The following is a 14,749-nucleotide window of genomic DNA, read 5'->3' as shown; positions in this document are numbered from 1 at the left end:
ATGTTCAAGGTTCAAAGTACAGCAGGACCGTCGTACCATACACAGCACCGTACCATAACACTCTTTTATTTTGCATTTTTCAGGAAACCGACTGAGCTCTGAACTAAGCCCTGCTCTTGCACAGAGACTGGAGTCTTGTCCTTTTATAACCCAGTCGTCTCTGTGGGAACTCGGTGGGAGCTGCCGGCTCCGCAGAGCCCATCAGCGGTATTTTGCTTCACGCAACACAGCAGTTCATACCTCCTACTGACTTAGGCATTGTACTACTACTTTCTTCCACGCCTGAATGTAGCTGTAGTCTGTTCTGTACTCACAAAGCAACTATAGCATATATACGTGTAAAATGATACTAACACACTGAACTAAAAATAAACCTTGCTCAGAAAAGCAGGGTGTTGTTTCTCATTATGGAGATGATCATGCTGGTTTGCATTTTGTAGTGTGATTTTCAAAGACTTGCATGGTCTGCTTCACAAATACTAGATTTTTCTGAGATCAATTGCCAGCCTGTAAAATTTATGGATAAAAAGACATCCATTCCTCTATTGCCTTCAATATTGTGGAACAGTAAGATAATTTTGTGAAAGCACTGTAATGTCCATTGGGTTTAGTTAAAAACATTTAGAAACAAAATAGAAATCTTCTCTTCTCCAGCATTATTTTAATCATTTTTTCCTTCTGTATGTAGAAAAGGTCTCTTGCACTAATGTGTTTCAAAGGCATTCAGCTACGCAGCCCTATTTTAATTCTGCAAATGTCTGCACAACTTCCCATTATTGGCAGATAACTATTCTGTTTATCCCACTATTTATGTTGGATAAAACGAATTATGAAGTGCCAGCAATGGCCAAAATCTAATGTCGATGGTGGGTTTCAAATGGTTCACAAATACTTTTCAACACCGTCAGTGCATTTTCCTGGGTGGGGTTTTTTTGTGGAAAAGCAACAGAAAAGCCTCTCTTATCCACTTCTGAAGTCCCATTCAGTTCCTCATTAAAAATTACAGAAGTGAGAAAGAATGCAACGGTGGGAAGACTGTATCCCACACAATTTAAGCAAACCAAGAAAACATCTTGCTTGGAGGTTTATTGTTGAGTGCATGAAAGAATAAATGCATCTCTTCAAGAAAGCAAGAAAGCATTCTTATGATTAATAGGGTACACAGAGGAAAAAAAATGTACCCTTTTACCCAAAAGGTCGTTTAACACATTCAGATGTGATGCTGTATGAATAAATACTGTATTTGTGACAGAGATTTCCATTTTGTATGAGTATCTGAAAAAAGAAACTAGAAATTAACTTTCTCTCATTGTATTTGCAGCAAAAATGATCACAAATGGGCGTTCCTGGAAGCCAAACTTTTGTCACATAGCAATAAAAGCAAAATAAAGCATTTCCCATATCCTGTTTTTCCTGGGAAGCTATTAAGAAAGTGGATAAAAATGAGTGGCAATGTCACCTGAGAATCTACCATCCCCATCCTAATCACAAACATATAAGGTAGGTTGAAAAAAAGAAAAAAAAAATCAGCCTTTTAATCTAATTTTCGCTCTTTCTTCAGCAAGCACTGAACCCTGATTAGTTGAAGACGGCGCCTCAGCTCCCCGGCACTGCCCAGCGGCCACCCTGGCCCGCAGACCCGCCACCGCAGCGTCCAGCACGGCGGGACGAGGCTCAGGACAAGCCCCGCAGCCGCTGCCTGCCGCCGCAGCCATGTCGGCTCTGCCGGCACCCTGCCTGCGCGCCGCCGCGGGCCCCCGCGCCTCCCCGCCCCCGCGCCGCGCCGCGCCGCGCATGCTCCCGCCGCCCCGCCCCCGCCTCAGGCTCGGCCTGCCGAGGAAGATTGGGCTCTCGGCGGCCCGTAGTTTCCCTGGCAACCGGCAGGAAGCGTCGCCGGGCGCGCGGCTGCTCGGCCGCCAGGTCGGGGGGTGTTGATATGGCCGGCCGGTAGCCGGGCCTCCTCCTGCAGCTCTGCCGGGGGCCCTCGGGGCACTGAGTAGCCGCTCTTCCCGAGGGGCCCGTAAGGAGGGATACCGCTGCCCACCGGCCCGGCGCTCCCCTCTGGCCGCCTTGATCTGGGCTTCCCCGCGAGAGAGTGGGAGCTGTGGGGAGGGGAGAGGGGCCCGAGGAGGGGCGTGCGTGTCCCTCCTCGTCGTCTCGCTGGGTCTTTTGATGTCCCGTGGTGTTCGTGAGGGTCGGTCCGGCGGCTCTGTTGTGACTTGGCAGAGCTGTGCTCTTTGAGCCTCTTGGCGGTTACGGTGCTTGATGCCCCTTATCTCTTTCTTCCTCTGCCCCAGCTGCACTCCGGGAGAGCTCACCAGGGTAAGGGAGCAACCTCGCCTTTAAAATCCTACTTACTTTCATTCTGCCTTTCTTAAGTGACTTCTAGCACCCAAACTCCGGGCCGCACTTTTCCTCCTTTGAAGGGTGTCTTTTAAAGGTGCTTTTTCTGTTTCTATTTAAGGATTTATGTCCTTTGCTTGAAGTCTGTCATCTGCCAGTAGGACGGTTCACTTCTGTATCAAACCTTGTGTGTCGCGTGTTTGATTCACAGATACACTTCTGCTCTCTGATCTCTAGAAATGGGTGTGACTCTCCCAGCTCTTGACTATGCAAGAACTTGCTCTGAAGACTGAGACCTCCTTATGAAAAGTCCTTTTTCCACTCTCTGCTGCCTCCTCCTCGGCCAATACATAGGCATGGTATTTCAGTCACGTTTTTACAAAACTGTTATCACTGTCCTTTACTTCTATCCTTACTTTTATCCAAAAGGGCTATCATTGTTCCTGCCGGTGTTCGCACCTTTTATTCTTTACTTTCTCTGATGGTACAGCCGATGACTTTTAAAATGCATTTAGATTTTTTCATTAGTTAAAACCTGAGCAAAGTCCTTGGCATGTATCTTGATTAATTCTTGGAAAATAAAAGAATTTTAAGACACCTGAATTACTTCTGAATACTTCTCTGAGAAAAATATTTATGTTGGTCTTGGCAAGATGACTGTTTGCATTAAGAGCAATTGTACATTTCAAAGGTTGACACTGATAGCACTATTTTGTGATATATAATGCCAATGTCAAGAACTTCTCTGGTATCTTTATAGTATAAAAGCATTTTGATTCTTATTTTTCTAATAGTTAAAAATGTGCTTTCTAACTCTAACGTGATTAGAGTTCTGTGATAATAACCTGGCACTTGTAAAATCAGTACATTTTCTTTCTGTGTTACTGCTTATCTTTTATGGCTTTAGATTATTTCTGGTTTTAGTGATTTGCATTTTACAAACAGAATAGTTTGCCTAAGTGTCAAGTAAGTTTTTGTGTGTTCTGAAGAGACTTAATCATCTAAATGTGGTACATTAGTTCTTCTTTTAAAAAGACTGTCATTGGAGACAGGCTGTATTCTGAAAATGGTATGAAAGAGAAGACAAGGTGTACAGTGGGTGAACTGATTTGCATCACTAGTTCTGATTAAATAAATCATCAGTCAAGAAGTACTGATTTAAACTTTCAGTTTTAGTTTTGCTTTGTGTTTCAGCTGATTTGTTAATCATTATATGTTGTTTCTCAACATTCAGTAAAACTTTGGTGCCACATTTAATTCTTTCTACAAGTTATAAGAACATAGCATATCTACACAAGTGCTGGGACCTTACCACTTCTTATTAGAAGCAGAAATAATCCTAAAGATTTAGTAATTTAGATAATGATAAAAGTACCTGACTGGAAGTTCTGTTTGGAGGGAAGAATTAGAATAACCAAACTAAACAAGGACTGCATGTACAAGGTGCTTGCAGAGATTAGAGCAGGTGGTTTATAGAGCTGAGGGTGTGGAAGTAGGGTGGCAAAAAAATCTGCCATTCTACTTCATCCCGATCTCAGTATTTGGAATTTAATCATGTTGTCGACAAAAACATGTGTCATCAACTTGTGAATGGTGATGGCTGGATGGCAAGCTCCCAGCTTATCCTTGTGGCAATGTTTGTTTATGTGTATTATTTAAGTGGCTTCCTATTGTTTTCACTTCTATATAATGCTATTTCTTGTTTACTAAAGGAATGTAAGTTCTTATTTACTAACTTTTTTCTCCATCCAGAGTACACCACAGCATAAATTACTGAAAATTATTAGTATTCAAAACTAACATTTTTCATATTTTATAAATTTATTAACATTTGAAAACCTGTCTTTTCTGAGCAATAATCTATATTATTCATCATAGTGTCAGGTTTGGTATGTTAAATAGGCAGTAGACTATTATTTTTATTAGGGACATTTTAACCCATATACATACATATATAGTAACATGTGTAGCTGGTGCATTAGCATTTAGAAGATATGTCTACCTAAGTCAGTATTTAAGGATGTATACAGAAAGTTATTTTTGTGCTTTTTAACAAAATGCTTGCTTTCTTCTTACTGGAATTGGAATCCATTTTCTGTGTTCTCTCTTTGCTACTTTACATTTCTCTTCACTTTGCTTCTTGATTCTACTTTTGTTTTTGAATGTACTTGCTCTTCTTTTCATTCCTTCATCCTGGCCATTCCTCAGATTTTTACTGTCTTCTGCTGTAACTATACCCAACCAGCCTATTTCACTCTGGGTTGTTCTGCTGAGCACTGTAATGCTGCTCAGATTTCTGTAGGCTACCCTAAAGGCAGACTGTAGCTAATTTAACTTCTGCTGCAGCTTTCAAAGTACAGAAGTAAAGGGGAGCAGTGCAGGATTAGGAAATGTGTGCATTTGAAAGATGGAGTGACAAGACTGTCAAAATTATCCCATGCACCACATAGGATAAATAAGAATAAGCATTTCTTTTCTAGTACACATATTCAAATTTTCTTCATTGATTGTTCATGTCAGTCTTTGGACCTGGGGATTCTAACCCGTCATATTCTGTCATATAGGAATGAAAAGTATTTATTATTTTTAATCTTTTTCTATTCTAGTAAGCAATGTTCTAAGAATGTCATCAGGCATCCACATAAAACCAAAGACTGCAGTACAGAAAACCAAGACATCTTCTCCTTTGCCATGTTCTCCAGAACCTGCAGTTAAACCGCAGCCAAAGCCTAGTGACAAGCTGAATCCTAAAACTATTGATCCGGTATGTATAGGTGGTGGATTTTCTGTTTGCTTCTTTAAAACAGATCTCTTGTTGGAAGAAATTTCCTTACTTTATGAAATACATGCAGGATATGCTTTTTCTGGTCCTGTTTTATAAATTTAAACTAAACTTTTGTTATTAATCATACATTCTCTAATTTCTAAGCTCAAATGTCTGAGGCTTAGCATATTTATTACTTTTTTTAAAAGGGGGGGTTGTTACAATTGTAGCTTGCATGGCAACTTTATTTTCTATGCACTTTTGCCCTAAAAAGAGGTTTAGAGCCAAGAGTTAAAAAAGGGTTGGGTTTTTTTTAGTATAAATTTTGTTATAAATTTTGGCACCTGCTGCTTTAGAGGAACTGATCTCAGTGATGCAATGAAACCAAGAATCAGGTAGCATCTTGAAGATCATCAAGACCGCAGAAAATCTAGCAAATTAATTGCTAGTGAGCATTACTTGGAACTGCCAAGTACTGTGAATATGTAATACTTTGGGAAGAGTTTGGGCGCTCAAGATAAGACTAATGAAAGCAGTTATTTTCTGCACAGAAACAGAAGTCCTGCACCTGGAGAACTAGCTTTGAGTGAATTATAGCTCACCACAGGGCCACATCAGCCAAACAGTTAGTAATATCACAGACTTTTTGGAAAATGAATTAAATGTGGGAGTACTTTGATGAGGTACTATTTTGCCATAAACAGAGGCTGAATACTTTCATATGGGCATTTTTTTCTTGAAACCTTTTTGCAAGTAGTGCACTGACTTAATTAAGTCAAGAAGTCGTCAAATCATGCACACAATTTTAACAATGTTAATGTAGGTTTAAACGTGTGAAAAATAAAAAATAAGACTTCATGGTATTTCCTGCTATATGCTTTGTGATAAGGTCATCATTAATACGTCTGGGAAGTAGCATGATCATGATAATAAATAATATCATAGTTCGTATACATAAGAAGCATGTATATGATAAAAAAAACAACTTTATGCAGGCTTTCCTCCCATGGAGCTCCTAGTTTCCTTCTCCAGTGAGTCCTTCCTAGATTCTCACCCAGTATGAACCTCCCCACTGATTTCCAGTGCCCTCGTACAATCTTGCTCAACATTTGCTGTTTCTCCCACAACTTGCCACCTTGTACTTTTGTCCATACTGAGATCAAGATGGAATTGGAGTAAATCTACCTTCTGTATGTTATCACTATAACAACAATAAGAGTATCAGGAAAGTGAGAGGTCCTTAGTCTGTTAAGGAGAGAACCCGTAAGACTTCCGTGTGAAGATTTGCAAGAGAAAATAGAAAAATAAGGATATTCCATTAGGAGAGCATTGATTCTACATTATTTATTCATTTTCACAACTTTCTAGCCAGACAATTATGAAAAGCATTTTTCTAATAAATGTACCAAATATATGTTTTACATCCCATAGCTGCAGTTCTTTTTTTTTATTAGTTTTAGAATCATACGACTAAGTTACTTTTTTGGTAAACCGCAGTTTTAACATATTCATAATAGTTAACTAACATTACTGTACTGTTATGAATAAGTAATGCCTTTTTTTTTTTTCTGTCGTCACAGTTCGGTGCTTATTCTCGACCACCTTCTGCATTTGCTGCTATATACGCTAAAGGTGGCATTCCATGCAGGTGTGTTGGGTTTGTTTATTTTTTTACTAAATATATTATAGTTAGGTAGAATTACACAGATTGAAATACATCTATTCATATTTGATCTTTTAGGTAGGCTGTTTGATTCCATTCATTTCTGAGAAGATTTCTGTATGTCTTTTCAAAGCAGAAAGCAATTTCCCATGTCTTTGAAGTTGTCTTCTTTTGGTTCTTTTTTTATGCTGTGTTGATACTGAAGCTGCATTTTCAAATAATAGTGAGGTATTTGCAGATTTGGTTTGCTAAACCTCTTTCCTGAAAGAAGTTGATTTCTTCAGGTAATGGTGTTTACTTCTCCCTACTAACAAAGGTAATGAAATTCGTGCCATTTTAGTAAGGAGGCATCTTGCAGTCTTTTTTTGTCTGAAGTAAGTAGTATGACAACTTTTTCTTGAATATTCCAACTCTGCAGTTTTCTGCAATATCAGATATTAACAAAACTACTTGTAAGTAATAGTTTGTGGTATTTTAAGTTATTTTTGTCTATTATATATTTGCCTAGACAATAAGCATTTTAGTGTTTTGGCAAGTAGATGCAAAATAACTTAAGGAAAATTTAAGTAATCATTAATATATAGCCTTTTCCTGTATCTTAGGACTAAATTATGAATTGCAATATGATTTTCTTTCCGTTTCAACTGATTTCCCTTACCAATTGTTATTTGATGAAAATGTTTCTTGATATTTATCAAAATAAGTAACTTTGCAAAGGGAGCATCTTCTGTGTCGGCATGAGACGCATCTGTAATTATTGCAACTTTTATTTTCTGATTTCTATGAGATTGGGAGCAGAATTTTGAAAACTACCATATTTGAGAATTATAATAATTGCACTATAAAATACCATTGTTCATTTCACTAAGGAGAGCAGTATGTGTTGAAATTGTGTATATATTACAGTAATACTGCAAACCAGTTGGTGATATATTTAACGTGACTAGTGCTAGCAATAAATTATGTATTATTATATGTTAATTTGTTAAAACTTTATTCTTTGTATAGGCTAGTACATGGCTCAGTAAAGCACAGACTGCAATGGGAATGCCTTCCTGAAACTGTTCCCTTTGATCCTCTTCTTGTAACATTGGCAGAGGTAAACTCAATTTTCTTGCAAAGTTAAGGATACAGGATTTTCTAATTGCAAATGGCATTTTGTGACAAGCTAAGCTAGGTAACTTAGACTTACCTGATAGGGAAATATGACAAAAAAAACTGTGAGGGTCTTGTATGAATGAAGATGGTCAAAAACATTGCCATTTGTAGTTCTTCTGGGAGAGCTAGGTACAGCTGTTTAATCTTTGAGGTACTGGGCAAATACAAGACTGCCTCTCAGATTCGCAACTGTTGTATTAAATACTTCAATCCATTTGGAGCTTTGCAGGTTCTTTTGTAAAAAAAAAAAAGTTTTGATTCTTTTTGTATATAAAACCTACCTCTTGAAGTAAGAGTGCTCTCCTCAATAGGTTGAGCTAATACGGTGGAAATAGGATCCTGTAAATAAGTGAGAGAGAAATACTACACATTACATTCAGGCTTCTGTTTTCTCAGCATCTTCTGTGGCATTTATCACCAAATGTGTTTCAGGAGTCTAAATAAATGTTGAATCCAGTGTCGCAGATGGAATAAAGTACATAATCTAGAGGTGGCTTTTTTTTTTTTTTTAAGATTAAAGAAGGATGTGAATTCCTAAAGTAAGTTATGGAAAGAAGAAAGACTTCAGCCATAGGGCTTTACATCTTCAAGTTCTGCTGGTCAGGTCTTCACTAGAAGTGCATATTTGTACCCTCTACAAGTTTTTGGTGTTGCAGAGGGATGTGTGTGGTGGGGGTTATCTTTCCTTCCATAGTTCACCTTCTTTTTTTTACTTTTTTTAACTTGGTTTGAAAACCATTTACAAATATAGCTTATTCTTGTTCATGGTATTATTGGAAAATTACCTTGGGTAGTTAGATTAAAGTTAAAGAAGTACAAATAACGATTGAGTTGGCAGTATTCATAATGTGGGTTTTAATATTCAATATTCCAAAGGAAAAATGAATAAGAATATTCTGTGAGCAGACTTGTACTCAGTGACTCCACATGGTGGAGTTAGTGTATTTTATGTTTTGAACTGATGTAACAAAATCTTGTGGTTATGTTGAGCTTTTTTCATGTTTTTTTTTGTTTAAAAGGATCACTATTAAGCAAGCATGTTTTACATTTGCAACAGGGTCTAAGAGAGACAAAACATCCCTACACATTTGTTTCAAAGGAGGGTTTTAAAGAATTGCTTATGGTTGAAGGTGCTGCTGAAAAAGCAATTCCCTTATTGCCTCGTCTAGTTCCAGTGTTAAAGGCTGCATTGGTAGGTCTTACAGGTTTGATTTTAACAGGTTTGATTTTTTTTGTCTTCCTTTTTCTTGTGCTGGTGAGGACTACATGGAAAATACTAATGTGATAAATTGAGTGCATGGGCTTTTTGTTCGGGGTTGGGGGGGTGGGATTAGTTTCATTTTTCTCATGTTAACTCTGCCTTGGTTTTATTAGCTAAATACGTCTTAAACTGTAAATTCAGATGGGCAGCTCCTTGTATAGCTGTATGATAGTAACTATGGGCAAATTCTGTGAAAGTGTTCTATTGAAGATCTAAATATAAGCCAAAATAAATACATGTATTGGTGGTGTTTTTATATATCCACATAAAAACATGCAAAACAAAAATAATTGAGGTGAAGTAAAATGGAGATGCTGGAATAAATACTAATCTGTTACATTTAAGAATTCAAAACATGCTACAAAAATAAAACAGAATATGCCAATGAGGAAAAGGGAAGCATACAGTTAAAATGTTTGAGGTCATATTCTTAATTTTTAAAATGTTTTTAACCTTTCTACTCCTTCAGAAAATAAAGTGAGGTAAAAGTATTGGCCTCGAAGGTAATCGCTTTTGGATCTTTTTCATATCTTTCAGAGCCTTTTTCTGGTTCAGCTACTTGCTGTCCTTTAATCTAACTGTTTCAGTTCTGGTTTTGTAGCGATGGCTGAAAGTTTGAAAATTCTTTGTGATCTCAGATCAGAGGTGTAATAGAAGATCAGATTTGTATGTTATCAGTATCCTTGGTTTAGTTCAGAAGACAAAATTAGAAAAATTATTCTTGTCTGTTCTTCCAATTACTGTTATTCATCTGATAATTTTCATTGTTGCACTGTTTTGGTATAAAGTCTTGTTAAACCTTCTGCTACACAAGCAGTTCATGACTTCTAGTTAAAAAAAAAGTCCAGGGCCCAAATGTCAGAGTGGAAAAATAATTGTTTAAATAAAGGTCAGTATTAGTACGAGAACAAAATTAATGTTATGAATCAATTTCTCTGATAAAGGAAGAATGACATTACTAAACCATTAGAGAACTCAGGTATAGAGGAACCTTCCCATCGGAGTAATAAAGATGACAAAGCACCCCAAAAGTAGATAAGAACCTGATAATTGCTGGCAGATGACAAAATTAATTGAGCTAGAAAGTCATTGGCTCCTGTGTTTCTTCAACAAAGACAATTATTATTATGAATTACATAGAAATTACCCTGAATTCATTACATTTGTGACTCAAATGTTGTCTCCCAATTTCAGCATATCCGCATTTGAAGGGTTCTCTCGAATGTGCTGTGAAGCACTGAAATTGTTCATGCAGTAAACTGTTTTGCCTGCTGAATTTTTTTATTTCATCAATAATAAATTATTAGTTTCCTTGTCTCAGAAGAAATGCAAGGGTTGCACTGACATTTTATGGATACTTTTGTTCTCTATTTTAAAAATATGCATCTGTTTTTAAATGTTACCTCTAGATACTAATATTTAGTCATATTGTACTTGTATTTCTAAACTTTTAACATTATAACAGTTAGCAGTTACACAGTAGTTTTAATCTTTGAAAATACTATATGGAATCATAATGTAGAGATTGCAGTTTTGAAGAACTTGTGCATTTTTCTGAATAATACTGCCAGGATTTTCTTTTTTCTCCCTCTGAAGGCTCATTCAGATGATGAAGTATTTGGAAGGGGATTGGATGGTTTAGTTCAACTGAGTGCTGTTGTTGGCCCATCTCTTAATGATCACCTTAAGCATCTACTTACAAATGTAAGTTTTTAATGCTATAGTAAAAAATCATCTGTATTTTTATGGTACTCTTGTTGAGATGTTTACTATAATATCTGCACAGATACAATGGAGGACTCAGATGTTCCATGAAAAGCATTACTTCATTTATTCCTCTGTGTAAGTCCATCATTCTTTAATAATATAGTGACTTACAAAGTTCTAGCTACGTCCAAAAACTGTTGGTAGTGTAAATTGGAGAATAATGGAGGTGTTGTCTCTACTATTGAAAAAAAGATCCAGCTTCAAGCCTGAGGTGAAATAGATGCTATGTTTTGAAGGGAAGTTTATGTTTATTGCAAAATGAGTTTTTCATTTTAAATGTGAATATTTTAAAAAATCTGTGAAAGTTTCAATAAATTAACATAAGAAAATATTCCCACTTCGTTCAGATGGGAGTTCTGCACAAGGAAGTTTTCATTAAATAAACATAGAGAGGGATTATGGAAAGTATTTTTATACTGAGTCCTTCTATAGACATCCTTCCTCTGTCAGATAGGCTTTTCATGGTTTCGTTTAGCATGCTTTCAAAGTGCACTTTCACAGCAAAATAAAAGGACCTTTTAGACATCCAATGCAGAAGAGAGAAATTGCAGTATGTTTTTTAAAGTATTTCCAGTATAACAAATTTCTTCCAGTGCACATGAAAAACGTGTTAAGTTTTCATGTAGACAGCAGTTTAAGAATGACTTTTTTAAGGTTGATACCTCTTTAAAGTTTGTTTGATAAAGAAAAAAAAATAAAATAAGTATTTTTTTGGCTACCAGTTGAGCTTTGTGTGAATTTAAGTTTCTCATCAGTTAACATTACATTCCTTTTGCCTTGACTGAGTTCCATACTTTGACATCAGTAACAAGGTATACCGTAATACTTCTTTTAGGCTTTAATTTTCCAAAGATAAGATGAAATAAAGTAATAAAATAGAATTATGTCGTCCTTTTTGCATATGTTGTACTATATTGTGCAACAAACCTTTTTGTTTTACTTTTCCAATAGCTTTCAAGGAGATTAATGGACAAGAAATTTCGAGAAAAAATTACTATTGCTTTACAAAAGTTGGAGCAATATGGTGGAAAGGTGAGTTGATCAGATGATTTTTCTATCATTTGTACATTTGAATGCAACTTTGACACAACAACTTCCATCTTTGCCTTTCAGATTAAGAACCCCATTCTGAAAACTGCTTATTTTTACATGTCACAACTATTCATATTGCATAAAACACAGGATTTTGCACTGTGGCAATCAGCAGAGTTGTGTTCCGGTCTATTGTAACATAGTTGTTTTATTTTGTTTGATGTATTGAGTGGTAACAGAAATGACATTAAATCTACTTTGGGTAATCCATATTCTGCCAGTTAGTCACCCATGTTGTCTCCCATTTTTTTATCTCCCACTTGTCATTTGTATTCTTCATTGTTTTAATCTCTGAGCAGGAAATACAGGAGAATGGCTCAGTAAAATATTCCAAGGGTTTCATACCTACATAAGAATCTGCATGGCTGGACTTTTACAGCACAGCACACCAAGCCCCATTCAGGAGAACTCTTTCTGGGAGGAAGTGTGCATCCATGTGGATCCCTACCCATGATACTTGCTCGGGACATTTTATTGTCCTTAGTGGGAAACTTAGTAGTTAAATGAGATACTTGCTGTTCTTTCTTGAAAGTTATCTATTTCTATAGAAAGTCTAAATTTTTTTTTCCAGGGTTGAACTAGTGTGACAAATGAGTTAGTTGCATGGGGTAAGATCCAGGATGCCTAATATAAGTCCTTACTCCAAGTTGGGCATTGCAGCACTTTGAAAGTAGATGCTTATGTTGAGTAAAGCATGTGAACTTCTTGTACAGACCATAGGGTAGGATAGATGCCTATGAAGAGTGATCCAGGAATTCACCAAATGTCAACTAGTAGATAGATTCTGTCCCCTTCTGGAGTATTGATGCCTGACTCAGTCTGAGTATTTGTCTTGTTTCAATGTGCCTGGGATGCAGGCTTTGCATTCCTTTTTCTGGGCTTAAGTACTTTTCTCAACAGGATTTATTCTTGCCAAAAGATACTTTTTGCTGTTATTGATGCTTGCCCAGTCCCACCAATAACGTTGTTTAAGTCACTTCACTGAGGAAATCAGCTACTCACGTTCCTGCCCACCCTGGTTAACAGTGGTTAGATCTGCAAGTGCTATAAAACAAAAAAAAAGCTTTAAGTAATAGATGGCAGAGTATTCTTCTGCTGAACATTCTGTTGCCATTTTCTGTCGTGCTGTATATTGTGCAAGAAAGGAAGGAGAAGAGAAGAAAAAGTGAGAGAGTATTGGCTTGGGTATTCATCTAGAAGAGAAAATACTTACTTTCTTGACCCTATGAACACTTGCATGTATTATATTAAATGTCCATTGGTAAAGAATAGGAATAACCTAAACAGTAGGGACCACAAATAATAGGTCTAACTGTTGTGAGCTTGTGTGCCTTAGTAGGCACCCAAATAATCAGTAGACAACAATTTTTTTGTGTGTGTGTGAGCTCATATTCATTTAAGGGCAGTAGCAGTGTTTGTATTACAGACTTGAAAAATATCACAACAAATAAAGACGCATGAGAGTTTTTTATTTATATACAGTGAGACAAGAAAAGGAAAATTATGTCTTGTCTTGAGGCTCTGAAAATTTACGTCTAAATAATGTAACTAATCCAGTGAATCATTAACCTCTAATTCTTCTGTCTGTCCTCTGATTTCTTGTAGTTTTATCAGTTTTGTGAGTAGGTCTTTCTGTGTGACTTTTAAAATACTGTAATAAGAAAAAGCAGAGAACGGGAAACAAACTCCTGAATTGTAATTACAAGAAATATTATATAATCCCAACTAATGAATTTATTAAATTTCTATTCTAAATTAGTTATAATGTATATGATTCTCACTTTTATTGGAAGTCCCTTCCAGAATATCATTTCTGTATTTAAAAGTCCTTATTATTTCATATCTATGTTTATGCCTAGTTTTAGATATGAGTTTACATAACTCTTCTCTTGGATGTTTACTCTCCAGCCATTAGTATCACAGTAGTCCATTTTTTCAGTTCATTATTTTCAGCCCTTTTGACAGTAAATTTCTCAGCAAATATTAACTTTTTAGTTTTCTACTGTTTGATAATAACAAAGGTAACTAGGTAAAAGAAGTTGTGAATTATACAATGTATAGACACTATATGAATACTCTCATATGTAGTGCTAGTGTTCCTTATTTTGTTTAAATTTGTTTTATTTTCATCAACAGGGAACTGTGGCTATCATCAAATCTAAAATTCCAACCTATTGCTCTGTCTCCTCTTAAACAAGAAAACTGTATTGCTTTGTACTGTAAGGTGAAGTTTGGAAGAAACTGCCTGTGAACATAGCTGGTACTTATTTGGGATATGATATAGTCTCTTAAAATAATCACAATTCTTCAGTATGATAGAGAGTGGGAAAAGTCCTATCAGTTTGTGAATATGTAATTATGGAAGACTATTTAAAATAATTCTCTCTGTATTGGCTGCTATTTGCATATGCATTGTGCTTATAATGACATTGACTAACTGGCTATTATTTCAAAAGCACAGTAAATATTGATTCTTATTTTGTTGTAAATTACAATTTCCTATAATATATCTGCAGTGTTTAATATGTTTTGTACATTTGTGTGATGCAAAATAATTTGGCTGTAATTACGTAAGTGGTAACTAACTTGATGTTACATTACATATGTATACCTGCTTTTGAAAACATGTAACTTGTTTTGTGCCACGGGCACAGATGGATGCCATTTGGGTTCATCAGGACTAACTTAGATGTAGAACTAT

At 36.3% G+C, this 14,749-nt stretch overlaps 1 protein-coding gene across 1 annotated transcript; it reads left to right on the top strand.

Moving 5' to 3' along the window:
• Nucleotides 1-4,966: 4,966 nt before the first annotated feature.
• On the top strand, nucleotides 4,967-14,241 carry PACRGL (parkin coregulated like; the record flags this gene model as incomplete). Its single annotated transcript, XM_081999797.1, has 7 exons — nucleotides 4,967-5,107; nucleotides 6,688-6,755; nucleotides 7,779-7,869; nucleotides 8,986-9,120; nucleotides 10,786-10,893; nucleotides 11,908-11,988; nucleotides 14,185-14,241. The coding sequence occupies 7 exons, from the start codon at nucleotides 4,967-4,969 to the stop codon at nucleotides 14,239-14,241; spliced, it is 681 nt and encodes a 226-aa protein (XP_081855923.1).
• Nucleotides 14,242-14,749: the final 508 nt, after the last annotated feature.

Source organism: Phaethon aethereus (assembly GCF_964289735.1).
Source record: "Phaethon aethereus genome assembly, chromosome: 4".
Taxonomy (NCBI): domain Eukaryota; kingdom Metazoa; phylum Chordata; class Aves; order Phaethontiformes; family Phaethontidae; genus Phaethon; species Phaethon aethereus.
Note: the sequence above shows the minus strand (reverse complement) of the source record. Positions and strands in the feature narration are given on the sequence as shown.